This window comes from Magnolia sinica, chromosome 6, assembly GCF_029962835.1.
Source record: "Magnolia sinica isolate HGM2019 chromosome 6, MsV1, whole genome shotgun sequence".
Taxonomy (NCBI): domain Eukaryota; kingdom Viridiplantae; phylum Streptophyta; class Magnoliopsida; order Magnoliales; family Magnoliaceae; genus Magnolia; species Magnolia sinica.
Genome location: NC_080578.1, coordinates 8,654,182 through 8,671,252, shown reverse-complemented (window position 1 = coordinate 8,671,252; position 17,071 = coordinate 8,654,182). Strand labels below are relative to the sequence as shown.

The window sequence follows — 17,071 nt, the reverse complement described above, 5'->3', positions numbered from 1 at the left end:
TATCTTCTTTTTCCAAAGATATACTATTCTATCTGCAGTGCAGTTTTAGAGACATGATCCTTTTCCCAAAGGCATTCTATTCTATCAGCAGTCTAGTTTTAGAGGCGTGATTTTTGTTTTCTTGAGCTCCAGTGCATAGATTGGCTTGATAGGGTATGTGCAAATTATTTACCTAGGGCAGCTTGTGCTGATGCAACTTAGGAGAGTTGTGCTGATGCAACTTAGGAGAAAGATTAGCATAGGTTCTGTAAAATTTAAAAAGAAAGAAAAAGAAGAAAGAAGAGAAATATAAGATTGAGGAAAAGGAGATTTCTAAATGTCTCTGCTATATTTTTCTTATACCCATTGGTATTTTTATACACAAAGGAATATGTATGTTAGAAATTTTAAAGTTGTATAGATTCAATCATTTTATTGTATATGATTGATATTTTCAGCACTCTTTCAAGTTAGATAGAGATATCAACTATGCACAACTTGCGCATTAAGTTATGAAACCTTAATTTTCAAACAGTTTTAAAGTAGTCAGCTAGTTGATCTTCTGTTGTTAGAAATGAAGTAGCAATCTATCAATGAATTTTTGGTGGCTCCGTCCACTTAATTTTTTTTTTTTTAAATGAAGTAGAAATCACTTTTTAAAAAAAACATTCTCTTTAACGAAGCAGCATGTATTTTAATGTGTTTCTCTATTTTCATAAATCACGGGATTAAAAGCCATGTATGGCTTTTATCTACACTAGTTCATAAGTGATTGAGAGCATTGCTCTAATTATTAATTAATTTATTTATTTTTGGGAAAGGTGGAGCGGCGCCACTAAATATATTCAAAGGAGAAGATGTACATCCATTTAGGGCGGTCCCGACAAAAAATAGAGGATCGCCCCCATCATATGAGAACATAAACACAGGCTAAGACAAAATCTACACACAAAATCTCTAGAGGCGAAAGTTACCAATCCCGGTGGCTTCTAGGTTCAGGCAACCTCTAATGGTCCTACGAAGCGTAGCACAGGACGTGAAGAAGTTGTTGGGGCAGCCCTCGCTGGCCATTCTAGCGAGAGCATCGGCAACTGAGTTTTCCTTGCGAAAAACATGCCTGAAAGAAAGGTTAAGCGATCTGGAGAGGTGATGAATGAAGCCCATCCCATACCAAAGATTCCACGGGCAGGGTGCGAAAGGGCGGGACGCAGCTTCCACGACCACCAAAGAGTTCAATTCAACTTCAATGTTAGAGAGACCCAGCTTGGAACAAAGAATTATACCATCAAGCATGGCTTGGGTCTCCGCTAAGGAATTGCAACCGTGGCCATAATATCTATTGAAAGCAAAGATCATGCGGCCATGTGAGTCCCTGCAAACACCCCATCTCCCTTGGGTTCCCACGAGAAGAACCATCAACATTGCTCTAATTTTTTGCTTTAGCATTGGATTGTGTAATGACATGATTTTCTTCTTTATTTTTCTATATAATTTAGCTATCATTGACAAAGGTGTATAAATTAATTGTGGGTCTTCTATCAAATAGATAACATGCCCAATCTACATATGAATTTCCTAAAATCTTTAAATTTTAATTTTCCTTTATTAACATGTTTTTTAGGAGAACTTTTTAGGTATGAAAGGATTCTATTTACAATTTTTATATGACTAGTAAATGGGTTTGATATCATCCAACGTCTTCTATATATATATATATATATATATATATATATATATTCACTTTTTCCACAAGGAAAATGTAACCCTCAATTAGAGTGTCATTTAGCTTACCAACTAACTTTCCATTATCCTCATGTACATCGATCTAGGGTGTGTTTTCTACTGTCTGAGAGGACACCCTTTTTTGAAGATGCTACTTCTATATGAAGAAAGTATTTTAGCTTGCCAAGAACTCATTCTTTGTCTGATAGCTTCATTATCATTGCTTGTTACTATATTAGCACTGACATAGATTAAAATGATCGTATTTTTATGTTCTTTGTTTGATAGATATCAGGTAGTCAGCTCCACTTTATTTATATCTAAAAGTAGTTAGAGCTGAACATAAATTTTCAAATCAAGTTCTTGGAGATTGTTTAAGCCCATGAATTGACGTAACTTAAATACTATGTTGTGATCTCATACACGAGGATGTTCGGGTGGCAATTTCTTGTGTACTTATGTAGATCTTCATGTAAGTGTAGACGCCTCACCTAGGGGCCAATAAGCTCATCAGAGCACCTTGTCCAATCCAACCTAGAAAATCTAGTTGAACCCAATCAAACCCAGTCAATTTAGTCCAACCTAGTCAACTCAATCCAACCTATTCAACCCAGTCCAACTCAGTCCAACCTAGTCAACTCAGCCCAACCTAGTCAACTCAGTTCAACCTAGTCCAATCCAATCAAAACTAGCCAATATAGTCAATCCAATCAGCCTAAAACCAAGCCTAGTTCAAGCCTATACCCGAGTTCACTAGCTCCAAAGAACACGATAATGTAAGAGAGAGGAATAGAGGTAGTACAATGCTCCATAAGCTTGCCTGCGAAAAATGGGGAAGATCCATGTGGTGAGTGACATATTGTGTCGCCTATCATGTGTCAAGTTTTTAACTTTCGTAGAAGGTGTTAGGTGGGGCGGTGACATTAGTTGGACTCTTTAGCAAATGCACTGGTAGGGAAAAAGACCCCACTGCTCTCTCTTTTAGCCAAAATTACAATCTTTGTCATCGATCCAGCCGCTTGAATTGCACCAAATGACAACAACCAGGCCAAACCTTAAGAGTCTTTTCATCCCTAAACTTCTTAACAATTACAAAAAAAAAAAAAAAAAAAAAAACTGGCCCAAAAAGCTATAAATAGCCCCATCCTATCTCATTCTAGGCATTCAAAATTTTTCCAACCATCTTAGAATCCCATATTAGATCCCATCCAGCTTAAACCCATCTCATCCATCCACCAAGAGAAGTGAGAGTTGAAGGAGAGGAATCTAGCATAGGTTAGCTAAGCCAATCCCAACCCTTCGTCACACGAGCATCCGGAAACACCAATCCAAGCCATGTGTATTCTCGCATCATCATCGTGTAACATTCACTCATTCCTCAACCCACTTCTTACTTCATTCATTAGCGTCCTATATTGCATACATTACATCTGAGTACCTAATTGATTCGAGTGTATGCTCTGCGGCTTGCCGAAATATCAGATCATGCCTATCAAAAACTCGAATTGATTGGTTATTCGACCGCTTCTTTAAGTGGGTGAGTCAGGGTAGATTTATCTGACTTGGGCTATCGCTTGTTGTAGGCATCACATTACCATAATACGTCCAATACATATCTGCATCATTTAGTGCGCATGAACTAATCCAATCCCTAGTATATTTTAGTTTTATGAAGCAGAGATCGTACACTTATACGTGCAGAGAGAATGCCTAACACTTTCTCTCTTTGTAACCGTGGTCTTTCACCCAAAAATTTCGATCACAGATTAAAGAGTTATTTCAGGAAAAAGAATCCAACGACTCCATCTCCTAAGGTTTCTACAAGTCTTGCCGATTGTGAAAATCTGAATAACTAGCTAGTGGCAACTCTAGTCAAATATAATATTCTTTACATCTCAAATGCACTAGTGAAAGCCATTTAAAAAGTCATTTGTCAGCACGATCTGCCTGCGATCCAACATTCATAGTAAGAATGCATGTTAATTTACATCTAATTGTTATAAAGGCTATTCCTAATTAGCCGCAATGGATTATATATATATATATATATATATATATATATATATATATATATATATATATATATAGAGAGATAGATATAGAGAGAGAGAGAGAGAGAGAGAGAGAGAGAGAGAGAGAGAGAGAGAGAGAGAGAGCTTATCTTGACAACTAGAGCAAAGTTTTTTTTGGTAGCGTATGCCATAAGTATAGGTGAAGCCTTTTACCACCAATATGGCCTTATACCTTTTTATAATTCCATCACTTCTATATTTAATTTTGTAAACTCATTCACATATAATAGGTTTTTTCCATTACACAAGTATATTAATTTTCAAGTGTTGTTTTTTGTAAAAGCAACTAATTTTTCATCCATGGCCTTTCTATGTGGTAAACAATGACAAGTGAGCTCCGGTGCAACTAAATTAATGTCTTCACTAGAATTTCAGCTATGGTGATGGAAAGCAAAGGAGCTTAATGGTGTCGGGTTCTCCAATGTAGGGTAGTAACAGTACGTGACGGGCGTCGGATTGACGGCTACGATAATTACTACAATGAATAACAACTCATATACAATAAGCTAGTCAGTGGGCAGCAGCCATGAAGGACGGACACCTATGACACCAAAGTCGATGCTCTGATTTCATGTAACAAAAGAAAAAAAAACTAAAAACAATTAAAGAGTAAAAGAAGAGGAATATGAAAGTCTGATGTAGAGTGGGTCGCAGACAATTTCATGGCCAAGATGGATCAGAAAAGGCCTGGTCGACGATAGAAGTGATATGGACTGTCGGACCTTAAATTGGGCGTATCCCACAATCCGGAATGAGTTATCGGGCGTAAAATATATGATTTTGGGGTAGAACGAGCTACTTTAGCCAACCAACCCAGCTATGCTGGGTTGCGCAAACCAGATTTGCGAAATACCCCTGGATTGACGGTCGTTTCCCTGTTTTAATTTCGTTTTTACTGTAAATAGTAAGTTTTAGTTTGATTATAACTCTTCATCCATCGGGCTTTAGGAGTTGCGTCCAATGTGAAAAGAGCTTAGAATAATTAGGAGAACGGTTTGGTGAAGCCAAATAGGACACTTACTATTTTTGGCTGAAAACCTTGCACACTAGTAGACATCATGACCGTTTATAAATAGTAAGTTTACTATTTATAGTAAGTCACGAATTCTAGGAGTTTTAGTTGTAATTTGCTTCTGATTTCTCTCCCATTGCTTGGTATCCCTATTTAAAGGGTTGTGAACTCATTTATTGGAATTCATTAAATCAATTTCAAATTTATTAGAATTTGTTTCTATTTTCTGCTTTCTTTCCTCGTGGATTCGAGAAGTCTCTGTGAGGAGTCCAGAGAAGCTCCGTGGATTCGGAGTAGTTATCCTCTTGGGGAAGGCGGTGATCGACCTCATTACGTTCATCCCTGCGTCAAAGTCATGGATAGATTTCTAATTCTCTCTATTATATTTTCCGTACACCCAACAATATTTTTGTGTACAATGGAATATTATTTATATTATAAAAACTGTATAGAATCAATCAAATAACGGTATACGATCCATATCTTATGGATCTTCGACAGATTCGCACCCAACCAAGTGATAAGGTTAAATATTGAACAACTAGGGTCTTCTAATCTGGCAATTGTTTTATTGCATATGTCACCTACAGGGAGGAAGCAGATTGCCTATTGAGTAACTCAGTATGCTACGCGTACTGAGTAAACTCTGTGGACCCCACTTTCATTCATGCATTGTATCCACTCCATTCATCTCTTTTAACACATAATTTTATTAATATATCCCAAAAATGGAGTATACCCAAACCTCAACTGGACCACACCACTGGAAACAGTGTGAATTGAACATCTACCGTTGAAGAATTCTTGAGGGCAACCAAAGTTTTAGATCAAGTTGATATTTGTGTTTTCTATTCATCCATGTCTGTGTAATCTTATGAACAGGTTGGATGACAAATAAACATCACTGGGGGCCTCAGAAAGTTTTCAACGGTGGAAATCAATGGTTCCACTTTTTCCTGTGGTATGGTCCAATTGAGCTTTGTATATGTATCAATTTTGGGTTGAACCCCTAAAAAGATCTGGAAAAATGAATGGACAGTGTGGATAAACCACATGCATTCACAGTGGGCCCAACAGAGTTTACTCAGTATGATAAAAGCGTATTGAATACTTAGCATGCAATCCAATTTCCTACAGGGAGGCCTATTGTATCATTGGCTTAGTGATTTAGAGTGGGTTGTGGATAGTTTCATGGCCAATATGGATCAGAAAAGGCCCGGTCAACAATAGAAGTGATCTACACCATCAGACCTTAAATTCGGTATATCTTGCAATTTGGAATGAGTTATTGGATGTAAAATATATGATTTTGGGGTAGAACGAGTTACTTTAGCTACCCAACCCCGCTATATCAAGTTGCGCAAGCCATATTTGTGAAATACCACTAGATCGACGGTTATTTTCCTATTTTAATTCGGTTTTTATTATAAATAGTAAGTTTTAGTTTGATTATAAATCTTCGTCCGTTGGGATTTAGGAGTTGCGCACAACGCGAGAAGTGCTTAGAATAATTAGAAGAACAGCTTGGTGAAGCAAAATATGACACTTACTATTTTTGGATGTAAACCTTGCCCACTAGTAGACATCATGATGGTCTATAAACAGTAAGTTTACTATTTATAGTAAGTTGCAAATTCTAAGAGTTTTAGTTGTAGTTTGGTTCTGATTTCTCTCGCATTGCTTGGTATCTTTATTTAAAAGGTTGCGAACTTGTTTTTTTAATTCATCAATTAATTTATGTATTTATTAAAATTTATTTATATTTTCTTGCTTTCTTTCCTCATTGATTCAAGAAATCTATGTGAGGAGTCCAGAGAAGCTCCGTGAATTCAAAGTAGTTATCCTTGAGGAAGACAGTGATCACGTTCATCCCTGCATCACTTGGATTATTCAACCATGACCACAGCAGTGCAAACTGCATACAAGAACCCAACCGTAAAACCTTTTGCCCAATCATTGTATAATTCCTCCTAATATTATATCTCTACCGTGAAAGATATCATAAAAACTTCAACATTATTAGCAGCAACGGCCAATACCATCCTTTTCAGCACCAGTAGGGCATGACATGATGCCGGTGACCAGAAAAAATAAAACGTCTGTGATTGCTACCACGAAATGGGGCCCACCAGTGTGCAACCAGTGCAGCTAACTTGATGCGGGTGGGCTGCGCTCTGCACGAATGAGAGGTATTTGATCCTACAATTCTTTAATTACTCTTACCTATTGGCTAGTTTGTTAGCACGTGTCTGCAGGAAAGTGTGTGAGGCATCTGAGCAGTACATAAGGTGGCCCCCACTGTGAGGATGATCATGCAAAAAATCAGGGCTAATCTAGGATGTGAAGTGTCGACAAGGTTTTTCAGCCGTTCATTCTGTTGGGATTTAAAATCCCATCCCAACACAATATTCTTTCCGTTGGGTACAGCAGAATCTTGTGACAGGACTGCCTGGTTATTGCACAAGGGAGATGATCACGCGCACTCCAACGTTTGTGTACCGTTGAGCAATGTTGGGCCAACTGTGATTTGTCTTTCCATCTAATCCTTCCATCCGAAGTTAGGTGGGTCACACCGCAGGTATATCAACTGGGAGCATTGGGGAGGGGAAGCACAATATAGAAACTTCCAGATTGTGCGGGATCCAACACTCTGGATATATACCATCCAATCCAGTCATCAAACGCAGCCCACCAGGTCGAAAGGACACCCCAAAAAATCAGGCCATTTCATAGCTCCATTGGGCCACACCACTTGAATATAAAGCTTTTAGAAATGATTTTACATTATTCCCTGTGATGTGGTCCACCACAGTTTTAGATCGCCTGATTCTTGTGCTGTATGGTGAACATGAGGCGCACCACACCTGATGCATAGTTTGGATTCCCCACACAAGTATCATGTCGGCCGTACAGAAGCTCAACCCGACTTATTTAATAATTTACAAATTAAGAAATTAGGAATTGAAATATTTAATTCGTATATATTAATATGGGGAAAATTACAACTTCGGGCGCGCACCATGAGGAACAGCGCAAAAAACTCCAAGCAACGCGAGACACCCGGAGCTTACATGGACCTCACAAAACTGTCTATTTTAATCAAACAAATAACCCACTTAACTAAAATCCCAACAACACCTGGAATCAGGATGCAAACACCGGAGTGTCACCGCCGTGCCCATAGCCAACCGCCCCAGCTAACCAAGCTCCAACAACCACATCGGCTAGTTTTTTTTGTTAGCCTTGTTAATTAGTACACCCACTGTCAGATCACACTTCACTATTAGCCACCCCCACCAGAGAATCGATGCCAAGACCTCAGTGTTGAAACAAGGTATCTTTCACTCAATCTACCACTTGAGCTATGGATCCGGGTGTAACCACATCCAATAGTTGCGACCTCACTTAGCAACTATTTTAACCATTATATATATATATATATATATATATATATATATATATATATATAGTCAAATAATCTGTTAGTTAGCTTGCTGGTTAGGCATATTTACGTTTTTTTAGCGCCCATATTGTGGCAGACCTGAATGAGCCTGCTCGAGATCTTGCCGAGTTGAAGTGACTCGATCAGACTTGTTTTGAGCCAACTCAGCAAGTTTTAAAACTATGGTTGAAAGCATGAGTGTCAGCTTCACTGTGGGGCCCACCTGATGAGCGAACTTGGTATGTATTGATCTTCATTCTGGGATTACCTTCTATCCGGCACCTTTCCACGCTGGAACACGTGCTCTGTATAAAGGAGTGGATCGTGGAAACCTCTTATGGTAGTTTTGGGCAGCGTGGATTAGGGTTTTTTTTTTTATATTCAGAGTCATTTGAAATGCCCTTTTGGTGCAATTCGGAATCAAACATTTATTGCCTAATTTTTAAAGGCAGGGAATCCCACATGCAACAAAGGTATATAGATGGACAGTAATGATATCTAAAAGAATCAAACCATCTATTACACCACTAAATAACATCATAGAATGTTCCGAACAGTTCAAACATTGATCATGTAAATTGACAGTTAAAATAGTTGCTGAGTGACTCTTTTATGCTCCTATGCTTGGAATCTCATCATTTTTATGTCAATAGGTTTATGACTAGGCGTGCACACGGGTTGGTTCGGTCCGGTTCTAGGGTGAAACCGGAACCGAACTATTCCTAATGGTTCCAGGAAAATCGGAACTGGAATTGGACCGTTAGCACCCTAGAACCAAACCGGGGGAACCGGATGGTGTGGATGCACCACACGCACATTAGATCAAGGTCGGGTCCATGAAAATGGGAGAGAGAGAGAGAGAGAGAGAGAGAGAGAGAGAGAGAGAGAGAGAGAGAGAGAGAGAGAACTAGGCACATGCAGTGAGCAAGAGAGGGGAGAGTCGGGCAGTGGGCAAATGGTGGGCGGAAGGTGGTTGTCCAGTGGGTGAGAGAGAGAGAGAGAGAGAGAGAGAGAGAGAGAGAGAGAGAGAGAGAGAGGAATGAATGGGGGCAACCGCAGTAGGGGTGGCATGAAGACAAAAGGGAGCGAATACTTAAGGGTGTTTTTTTTTTTTTTTTTTTTTTTTGTTGACATATATAGTCCGGTTCCTGGTTCAGTTCTACGGTTTGGATTCACTGTTTAGTTCTTTATTTCTATTCTACGGATCGATTCATGGTTCGGTTCACCGTTCTGCTCGGATCTACATACCCCCAAACTAAGAACCGAATCGAACTAAGCAGTTCTTTGATTTTTGGAACTGGAACCCGAACTGGTGCACTTTAGAACTGGACCAAACCATATGGTTTGGTCGGTTCCGGTCCGGTTTACCGGTTCTACAGGTTCCATATGCACCCCTATTTATGATAGTCAGCCTATCAAATATCACATATGTTTATTAATTAGAGATATTACATTTGATTTACTAATAAATTGAAATTCATGTAAATATACTATAGAATTTAATACATTTTTATTTTTGGATTCCAATGCATTCGTGTTATAAGCTACCAAACACATTGAGGATGTAGAATTAGCTTGATTATGACCTGGAAATCAATGCATGCCAAATACGAGCTCCTAAGCAGTTGTAATTAAGGACTCATTTGACACCATGAATTCAGAATGCCTGGATTGGAAATCCTTTGGATTTGAAATACCTTGTATTCAAAATCCTTCGATTGTGGTTGGTATCGTAGATTCAGAATCCCTTATAATTCGAAAATAGCTATGCATTTAAATTATGTAGTATATTTAGAAGAGTTTGAATTTAATTACTAAATCAACTTTAATATCCATAATTAGTATACATATATAATGTTTGACATAATGATTGTAATAGGCCTATTGAAATATATACTTTGGCTGAAAATGATGAAATACTAAACCTCAGATGGGCCACAAGCATAGGATCACAATCGAGCGACTAAGCAACCATTTTTAACTGTTAATTTACATGGAAAATGTTTGGACTGTTCAGATCATTCTATTGATGTAATTTTATTGACGCAATTATAATTTAATTAATTATTTTTGAGATATCATCAATGGGTCATGTGCCTAATAAATTAGTAGCCTAATGACACATACGATACAAATGTGACCTTCTACCTTAATAATAGAGAAAATAAGAAGAAGAGAGAATTTAGGAAATCCAAACAAAAAGGAAGGATTGCAAAACTCATTGGATTTAGAATTCCTTAAATTTGGAATACCCTTTAATCCAACCTGGCAAACAATTGATGGATTTGCAATCCCTTAAATGGAGAAGGATTAATAAAGGGAAATGATTAGGATTGGGGGAGATCCTCACCTAAGATGGTGTACGTGGCCCTTAGTGTGAGGCCACCTTGATGTATTTATTCTGTATCCACTCCATATCTATCTATTTTTCCATGTCATTTTAGGGAACTATCGAAAAATGAAGCAGATCCAATTATTAGGTGGACCATACTTTAGGAAACAGTCGTGATCGACCATTAATGGGCCACAAAAGTTTTGGATCAAGCTGATATTTGTTGTTTCCCTTCATCCAAGCTTACGTGACCTTATCATTAGATTGGATGGCTAATAAACACTACAGAAACATTAAAGTCACCCTAAATAAGTTTTTAATGGTAGGACGTTCACTAACCACTGTTTCCTTTGGTATACTTCAACTGATAATTAGATCTGCTTCATTTTTGGGATAATGCCCTTAGAATGATCTAGAAAAATGGATGGCCACCATGGATACAGAATACACACATCAAGGTGGGCCCCACGGCAACGGACTTACCGTCTTGGGTGAGACCGGGATCTCACCTAATCCGTTCCCACTAATAGAAGCATGAGAAGTAAGCTTTCAATATTTGTTAGTAGGGATGTACATCGAGTCAAGTTGAGTCGAGGTGGGCAAAGTTCGGCTTGACTCGTCCATGCTATACTTGAGTTCGAGCTCGAGCTCGCCCTCAAGCTCAACATTGAAGCTTGGCTTGTTTGCCAAAGCTTTTGAGTCGAGCTAGTGGTTCGAGTTGAGTCGAGTTTACCTCAGTAGGGTAAGGAAAAGAAAAAGAGGGAATGGAGACAGGTAGGATCGAGTAGGGTTTTTTAGTAAAAACTTTTTAGTTTTAATTTCTTTTTTTTTAAAAAAAAACACTTAAATAATATTAATATAATAGATATAATATATATTATTAAAATATATTACTCGAGCTGACTCGAGCTCGAACTCGAGCTTCGAGTCGGGTCGAGTTCGAGTCGAGTCGAGTTGAAATACACTATGGTCTAACTTGGCTTGAACTCAACTTGGGCTTTAGTAAACAAGCTTGACTCGCCTTGAGTCGGCCTTTTAAGCTGAGTTAGTCCGAGCTGAATCGGGCCAAGTCGAGCTAGCTTGACTCGTGTACGTACAGCCCTATCTGTCGGGCATTCTAGTAATATGTGGAAAGAAGGTCTGACCTTATCTCAAAGAATATAGTACCCACGGAAGAGATTACCGAGAAAAATGTAACTGAAAATGACAGTGCACTGCAACCCTGTACTCATTCATCTCCCAACCCTAATTCGCCCTGTGCGCACAGTGTGTATCGAGAGTTTCTGCACCCACATCTACCACTATCTAAAGACAGTGGGCGGGAATGCCAACACACATTTCAAAATGAGATTTCGGAATTCTCGAATTCCCTCTTAAAATACATGTTAGGTGACTTCCCCTGTACAATGTATGCACATAAACCAGGCCCTTATCATCATCATCATCATCATAAGTTTTATTAATTTTACAAACTGGCCTTCTCTTCACATGGCCAGTATTATCAGGCCATAGCAACTTCCATCAAAACTATTACAGACAGAATCAACAGTGGAAGATCAGCTTACACTATTCTACAAGAACTGGTCTTATCTTATGCAGTACTATTGGAAAACACTTTCAAGAACAATAAGCACTGATTCAATATATGTATCTAGAAATTACCACATAGATTCCGTTTTACTGTGGCGATGGCCGTTGTCCCAGCCGAAGCTCTAGATCGATTTCTTCAACAGCCAACTCAGTCTTCTTCTTCTTGTTGTTGTTTTCGTCGTCATCGTCGTCATCATCGTCGCCGCCGTCAACTGGGACTAGGGTTTCTTCATTGCCCAAGTTACAGACCGAAGTACCGACGCCTGTCATCATGGGAAGATCAATAGATGGTGAAGGTGAACATGATGATATCATGTTGTTTGCCATATAAGGTGAGATAGAGAGGAGAGTAGAAGGAGAATTCAAGCAACCATTCACCGGCATCGGTGTAAAAACAGCATTAGGGGCTAGGAAAGGGTATAAAAGGCACAACCCGCTTGTTGTGACAAATTCTTGAGTTGGGAAAATGAGAGAGGGAGAAGAGGCGGATGAAGACGATGGATCAAAGCCAAGTGATGACTGGCGGAGTTTGGCACGGTCGTGGCGGTGCACATTCATGTGGCCTCCGAGTGCCTGAGCTGACCGGAATTCACGCCTGCAGAAGGTGCAAGTGTAGGAGCGTGGAGGCCATGTGGTGCCCATAACATTGCCAGTGTCTTCGGCGAAGGCCCGTACTTCCCATGAATCATCATCTTCTTCGGCTCGCCTGGGGTTCCACATCCACGAGCTGGTAATGGAGCCAGGATTTGAATGTTGGTCAGCCAGTTTCTCGTGTTGGGTCAATGAAAGTAGGCCAAGTTCAACAACCATTGTAGTAATGGAAGTAGGAGTAGCATTTAGGAAGAGGATGGGAGAGATTTCTAGGGTTTTGTTGGAGAGGAGGGGTTGAATACAAAAGGTATATGGAAGTGGTATCCCTGGGCTTATGAACCAGGTTTTGAAGTAAGCTGTTGGAATTCAGTGGATGGAAAGAGGTTGTGGGAATTAAAATAAGGTGAGCACGCATCTGGATGTCTTCTTCATAACCAGACAAGCTCTTTTGCATTGGCTTGATCGCCCGTTTCATTTAAGAAAGGGATTTCCTCCCACCCGGTGGATGAAATTTATGCAATTTCAATTTCTATATACGTCCGAACGGTTCTTTCATGTGGACAACCATGAATGGATCATTATTAAACAACCCTAACCTTTCGACAAACTTAGGCCATTGAAATTTCCTGATAACATAATGTAAATAAGTTGTTATTATGATCATAAAATATTTATTTAAACAAATATTTTGACACATAAATCAAAAATCAAATGTAGATGTAACATAAGATAGATCATCGTTACAATTTTACTTGGATACATAAATATTATAATTTTACATAATGTAAAATTATTATCTTTACAATTTTAATTTGATAAAACAAATAATGAAGCTATGCCATCATTATAATCAAATACAACTGATTTCATTAAATAAGTAATTTTTAATCACTAATTTCATTTACTAATATAATTGATGAAACAAACATGCCCTAAAAAGTCACATGGTTTGTCATTTTTCAATGTCTTTTACATTGTTCGAATTGCTTAATCAGTGGCCCATTTATATTGATTTATAATGAATGAATGGCTAGGATAAATGTATAATGCTATGTGTACTAGGTAAACCTTAGATGATCATTATGTGGACGATCTCTTCCTCGTCTCTCTTGTTCATAGGTAATAGTCAGGGTTCTTGGAGAGAGCAGGCTGGAGAAAAAAAGAGAGAGAGAAGGAAAAAGTGGCGCTACCTCAGGCGCAGGTTACATGCAAAGAGAGAGAGAGAGAGGGGGGGCGAAGTCTAAAAAGTTTTTATTTTTTTTCTTCTTTTAAGTTGATAACTTAATAGGAAATAGAGTAATAATTGTGGTATGAATGTCACATTGTCATTATGGCAGGTTAGAAAGACTACCTGAAACCTTCTCACTGCAGTCTACATGCAAAGAGAAAGAGAAGTGGAAGTAAAAGGGCAAAAAATGTCCACCATTGAAAGGCTAGCTAGCTCCAAAACTCACCATTAAAGTCTCCTCCCCACTTAATTGGATATGCTACTTGCTTATACATGGTATAGATACACACAGATACCGAATTTACCTCTATACCGAGAGGAGTCATATGATGTTGGAGCATGCAGGGATTACCAGGGTGGGCCATGGTTCGGTTATACAGACTATTGACCATGCTCTGAGAATATCCTTGACAGGACTATTCCAACCTTTCAATTTATGGCTTTAAAATGGACAGTAGCAAGAGAGATACAACAATGGTCCACATTCAACAACTCTTAAAGCTAGGATTGGGGGTATAGGTTCTTGGTCGACCATCAGTGGAAAGGCTGATCAATGGCCTGGATCACTGCACTATGGTTCCCGTACAAACTGAAAACCTAAGTTCATGTCCTCTTTTTTAGTATCCTATGGATGAGGTATGCTTAGTTACTTATTTTGTTTGGGTGGAGCCAATTGTCCGGACCGTTGATCTAGTGGGCCACGTTGTGGATGGACGTTCCAGTAGAAAAGGGCCAAATATTGGATGGCTAGGATCTTCCAGTATGGGAGATCTGAGGAGCCTGATCCATTGTCCTTGACAACACGAGGTACTGCACATGTTGTCAGTCCGGACTCCGGGATCATGTAATTCCATGTGTCCATCTCTACCTTTGCTATTCAATGCGGAATTATAAGACCGCCATCCGAGGCTTTGCACAATTTTCTCATCTTCTCATCACTGACAAGTGGGGCCCTTTTGGTGTATGGACCATGATCCACTAATCTCCTCGATAAACGGTCCAGAAGAGAGAACAACAGTCCACATGCAACTGAATGGAAGTCTGAAGATAGGTTTTAAGAACTTTTAATCTGGGAGATTTTGGGCGCATGGTCCAATCACCGTGGGACGTGATTAGGTGGTGGGCCCGGGAAATCATCTGTGACTGTGAGGCCCATCGTGATGTATGTGTTTTATATCCATGCCGTCCACCCATTTTGCTAGATTAATTTAGGGCGTAAGGTAAAAAATGAAGAAGATCCAAATCTCAGGTGGACCACACCACTGGAAAAATTGGTGATTGAACATACGAACACGAAAAGAAATTAAAACGCAGAAACGGATCCTATTAAGAGAGAAAAGGCCCACTTATCAGATGTTTAAGATTGTATAATCAAAGAATATTTTAGTTAGTGGACAGTCCACGATGATTTCACAAGATGAATGGTTCAGATCGTCATAGACATGACACGAGTGAAGGTAATTGGTTTTCCTTGTTCTAATCCTCTCTTGCATTGTCTTAAGAATTCTTGATGATGCTTAAGAGAATGATCACATACGTAAGAGCGTACGGTAGTTATAGTAATTACCATACTCTCGAGCTGTGACCTGTCCATTAGATTCAGCCTTCCTCCCCCATGTTAGACCTACATCACAAAATACATCCTATTCCACAACTCAGGTGGGCCACACCAAAGGAAATTACTTGGGCCTTTTGGGAAGGGGATGCCGACAATGGAACGTGGTTGTTGAGAATATCCCATCCAACTACTTCAGGTGTGCCCCACCATGATGAAGGCACACCAAAATTCAAGCCATTCCAAAACTTAAGTGGACTCAATAGAAATGGACCAAGAAATCAGGCCCGTAGGCCACTCAGGCCATTTCAGGCCCAAGTTTCAAAAGCCCAAATTCGTTGCCCTAGTTTCCTTCGCCCTTTCATCACTACCTCCTACATAGTTTCCATCGTTTTAAATCCTTGTAGTCATGTCACAATACATAGTTTCCATCGGCTACTTGCTTTTTTTTTTTTTTCATCGGCTACTTGCTTGGCAAACAAGGAACAGATCGAAACCGTTCATTTGATGGACCAAATGTTGAATTGGCCACTAACACAAAAGTCTCACTGTTTGTCCAATCCTAACCCTTCAACCAGTGACAAAAGTCAGCAACGGCCCATGTCCAATGAAAAGTACATTTATTAGATGGTTAAGATCATCCACAATATTTCGTTAGCGTCCAACCAACAATAAGCATAGACTGGTTAGGATTGTCATCACGTGTGGCTCGTGTATGGTCTAGATCTGGGGGGCGCAGCTTCGGTAGACTGTGGGGTCCACCGTGATGTATATGCCTTACATCCACCCCGTCCATCCGTTTTGACAACTCATCATATGAAACTATCCCAAAAATGAAGCAGACCAAAATCTCGGGTGGACCCCACCATCGGAAACAGTAGTGATTTACCATTAAAAATTTCTTGTGGGCCACAATAGTTTTGGATCAAGCTGATATTAGTGTGGTCCCTTCATCCAAGTCTTTGTGACCTTATCAACAGGTTGGATGGCAAATAACCATTCGGATCACCCTCAAGATTTTTTAATGGTTGATATTTAATAACCACTATTTCTTGTGGTGTGGTCCACCTGAGATTTGGATCTACTTCATTTTTGAAATAATGCCCTACAATGAGCTGTCAAAACCCTCCACGCCCACAATCTGGAGGCACGAAAATGCCGTGCAGGTGGTGGCAGTGGACCAGCTAACTTAGGGATTAATATAAATAATACATCTGTTAGAATAATCTTAAATTCGGTCGGTTTGTAAAGAACAAACCGTTCAAAATCCCTTGCTATGATACACATGAATTGCATCTTTTCACAGGATAGACGGCTTTCAAGTCTGACAAGTGGGTCCATAGATTAGTAATGTGGGCCATGATGGACGGTTAGCCCTAGTGTACTTTTCAACCACTGGATCGACTTATGTCTATGAAAGATGGATTGGAGAGCTTTTGAACCACTGGATTGATCATCTGAGCAGTGTAAGGTATGGATCTGTTAATCGTGGCTTTTGAAATTTGATTTCTTGCTGCGGTGATGCTTTTCTTGTAATTACAGTGATCT

At 39.4% G+C, this 17,071-nt stretch overlaps 1 protein-coding gene across 1 annotated transcript; it reads right to left on the bottom strand.

The window, feature by feature from the left end:
- Window positions 1-11,952: 11,952 nt before the first annotated feature.
- Window positions 11,953-13,193, bottom strand: LOC131249852 (zinc finger protein 10). The gene has a single exon (XM_058250599.1). It carries the CDS (start codon window positions 12,957-12,959, stop codon window positions 12,237-12,239), a length of 723 nt encoding a protein of 240 aa, XP_058106582.1. The 5' UTR covers window positions 12,960-13,193; the 3' UTR covers window positions 11,953-12,236.
- Window positions 13,194-17,071: the final 3,878 nt, after the last annotated feature.